This window comes from Haplochromis burtoni, unplaced genomic scaffold, assembly GCF_018398535.1.
Source record: "Haplochromis burtoni strain Fernald_Lab_line unplaced genomic scaffold, NCSU_Asbu1 Contig_75, whole genome shotgun sequence".
Lineage (NCBI taxonomy): Eukaryota > Metazoa > Chordata > Actinopteri > Cichliformes > Cichlidae > Haplochromis > Haplochromis burtoni.
This window is the reverse complement of record NW_024582436.1, coordinates 643,109-646,602: the sequence shown is the minus strand read 5'-3', so window position 1 is coordinate 646,602 and position 3,494 is coordinate 643,109. Positions and strand designations below refer to the sequence as shown.

At 37.3% G+C, this 3,494-nt stretch overlaps 1 protein-coding gene across 1 annotated transcript in view; it reads left to right on the top strand.

Annotated features, from left to right (window-relative positions):
- The first annotated feature begins 2,341 nt into the window (after positions 1 to 2,341).
- The window catches only part of cfap97d2 (CFAP97 domain containing 2), a 2,392-nt gene continuing 1,239 nt past the window's right edge, over positions 2,342 to 3,494 (top strand). The window contains exons 1-2 of the mRNA XM_005935812.3: positions 2,342 to 2,482; positions 3,284 to 3,386. Of these exons, the coding sequence (XP_005935874.1) occupies positions 2,439 to 2,482; positions 3,284 to 3,386 (147 nt within the window). The 5' untranslated portion in view covers positions 2,342 to 2,438. The remainder of the gene's footprint in view (positions 2,483 to 3,283; positions 3,387 to 3,494) is intronic.

The window sequence follows — 3,494 nt, the reverse complement described above, 5'->3', positions numbered from 1 at the left end:
GAGGATGGATGGATGGATGGATGGATGGATGGATGGATGGATGGATGGATGGATGGATGGATGGATGGATGGATGGATGGATGGTGAGCTGCCTTGGCAGCAGTTTATGTTCTCAAAGTGGCTCTTGCTTTTGTTTTGTTGGGGTTCTTTTGTGGTTGTTTTTTAATAAATGATTAATCTAATGAAACAATGCAATTAATCAAAGTCATTTTTGATCCACCTACTTAAAATTCTGGCCAAAAACAAACCCAACTCATAAATCCAAATGAATATTCCAGTCAAATCCAAAAGTCCAACCTTAAATCTGACAACTGCAGCCTAAAAATCAAATCTTCTAAAACTGTTTACACATAAAAGCCACTGTTTAAGCTACCAAAAGCTCAACAACATTGTCCTTTTCTCCATGTCCTATTAGGACTTGAGGGCTTTCTTCAAATTGATGAATCATATAGTTTAATATAGTATATTAGTATGCTAATATAATCATACCAGGCCAGTGAATGTAAACACAGTATTAAAATCTGGGAAAGTCTTTGGCAGAAAGTGTACACAACAGTCTGAAAGTAGAAGGCTCTATGTTCTTATAAGACCAAGGTTTAAGCATTTTGATAACATGTCAAATTTTTATTTGGACAAAGTTAAACACTTTGCAGCAGAAACAGCAGAAACTCTATTTGTAAAGTTTCTGCAACAGTCCCTGGAAAGGTCTGAGTTTTATGTCCAAATGTCGCCTGCAGTCTGCATGAGAAATGTAATTTGGGTTTTAGTCAGAACATTTTAATAAATTCATAAATAAACTGCACAAGAATGCCTTCAAAACGTCATCGGTCCTGAAGGGCTTAGTATTCAAATCAATTCAAAATTGGTCACAGACATTTGCCCATGCTATAATCACACATATTCAAAGGCCTAGAAACATTTTACAAATATCTCAGTTTAACTGTTCAACAAAAAACACAAAAGTGCAAAAACAAAACAAAAATAGGATGGAAGAGATCTAGAGGCATGTAACATGATTTTTTTCCATCTTGGTATTCTCCGTCTGTCCCATCAACACGTCTCCTCTTATACAACAAAATAACAAAGTGGACTGGAAATGTTTTATTGCATATAATTCATTCATGAGAGTGCTTCCCACGCACTGAGGCAAGACTACGCTGGGAGATGGAAGGGGGGCCAATTAATTCACCTCTGAGGGCATCTGTGGGGAAATGCCAGACATGAGGCCTGTAGCCGTGACAGATCGACATCAGCTGCTAACGTCTACAACAGCTTTGTGATTGTGCAATATTCTCATTAAACCTGTACTTGAAGAACAGTTTGCTTATGAGTATTTACAGGTTTGAAATATGTGTGAAGTGAATGTTACAGTTTATTTTTCTGGCTAATTGTTATCTTAATGACAACATTTATGACAGCTTATAAGGGTGTGAAAAAACGGTGACGTGACCATTTTTTCATCAGTGCTTTTTTGTTGTTGTTGTTGTTGTTGTTGTTGTTGTTGTTGTTGTTCCTTCTAGCGTGAAATTTGAATGCTTAAAAGTAAAAATGCAATGTGTGTCAAAAGTTGTCGTAGCCAGTTCCTGTCAGTAGGGGGAAGTGTTGCATGTATATTCATTCATAGAGTCAAATCACTAGAATAGGTTTCATTCAACAACTCTGATTTCCTCTTTCTGTCTTTTATTTCCCGGATGATACACATAATACTTTATAAACACATTGAAATAATCCAACGTGATACCACAGTATAGAAGTGTAATGCTTTGTATTTCTAATTTAAGTTAAAGGTTTCACAATAATTAACTTTCCCGGCATTTTTCCTCATGACCAGGCAAAATCTAACAATGTCATTTCTTGTTTTGTGTATAAACTAAGTTTGCACTAGTGTTAGTTTAAGTGGCACTGGTGTAAGTTTTCCACTGTTATTGACCGTATGTACTTAAAATACAAAAGATGTATACTGTGTCCTTACAGCTTATAAATTCATTCTACATTTGGTTAAATTAATTCCACTGATGCTCTAAAAGATGAAGAGATCAAAGTGATTAGTGGATATAATGTCTAGCCAGACACAGTAAGTGTCAGACTTTATTTATTTATTTGTTTTACTTTGTAAAAGTAAACTAAAAAAAATAAATAAAAGCAGTTTATGCTCTAGCTCATTTTCCTCATTTTCAGCTTTGAACTATGTGTAAATGCGTCTTCACACAGCGGCTCATTTTACAGCCACTCGCTCCACAGTCTGCTCGCTAATTAGCCTATCTCTGTGGCTGTATGTGTTTCTCTGTGTGGAACAAACCAAACAGGCGCATCGTTTGAAACCATTCATCTCCGCTCTCTCGCTCTGCTGTCATGGCAACCGTGTATGACTGGCACGAAACACACTGCAGTTTTCTGAGCGTTAGTCCGCGCGGACGGTTCAGCGTACTCTCGGAAAGATGAGTAAAGAAACCAAGGAAGCAGGGCAACCACAGACTGCAAGGTGAGACAGGGAGTCCGAGGGTATTTACGCTAATTGATTTATTGGCGTACGCGCCAACTGTTGATGCACCCTGTTAACAAACTGTCCGTCGTTTATTTGGATTAAGAGATGCTGGACAATTTAGAAAAAAAAAAGTCCCATCTCTACATAGGCCCTACTGCTTTATTTATTCAGCAAAGCTGTCCTCTTTGCATGAGCCTATTTTCCACTGCAGAAACTTTCCAGGGACCGTGAACCTTTGGGGGGATTCACTTCGTTTACATGGCTGGAACTGGATACAAATAAGTTAATCTAAAGCACTCATAAATAAACATACAGTCCATGAAACAGAAACACATACCTGCCACATAGAGCAGGTGTATAAGAGCCATGGAGATGGCCAAGTTATAGGTACTAGAAAAAAGAAGCACCCCTGATCTGGACAGGGCATCCCAGAGCTTGTTATTCTTGCATAATTTGCCCATACTTTTATTGTGCTATTCCTGTGCTATTCATTGTATCTTAATATATTGTATTGCTAATAGTTTAGTCTGTTTTTGTTTTTGCTTTTGTTTTTCTTAATGTTACTGGACTGGAGCAACCATAACCCACATAATTTCCCCAGGGATTAATAAAGTATTCTGATTCTGATATTCTATTTTAAATAATCTTGAGCAATTTTAAAACAATCCCCATGTGGATTTTATTTGTTATAGTTTTCTTCATTTTCATTGTATCATTAAAATGTGTGAAACTGTTTGTTTTCTGCTGAGTGTAAAGGGCTTGGTTTTTTGCAGCTTTTTTTCTGTTTTCTCTTTACAGGAAGCTGTCGCTGCATCCCTTAGCAGTGCCCCTGTTTCCCACTGCAAGCAAATACCTGCAGGAGAAATTGGACCAGGCTGCGTACGACATGCACAGAAAAAGAGTTAAGAGAAAAGTCTTTGATTTTTACATTTTTTAAAAAAAACATTTGTCATCATTTTCCCTGTTTGCCCATATTCTAAATGTCTTGACCTTAGGTTGTTTTGGGGGG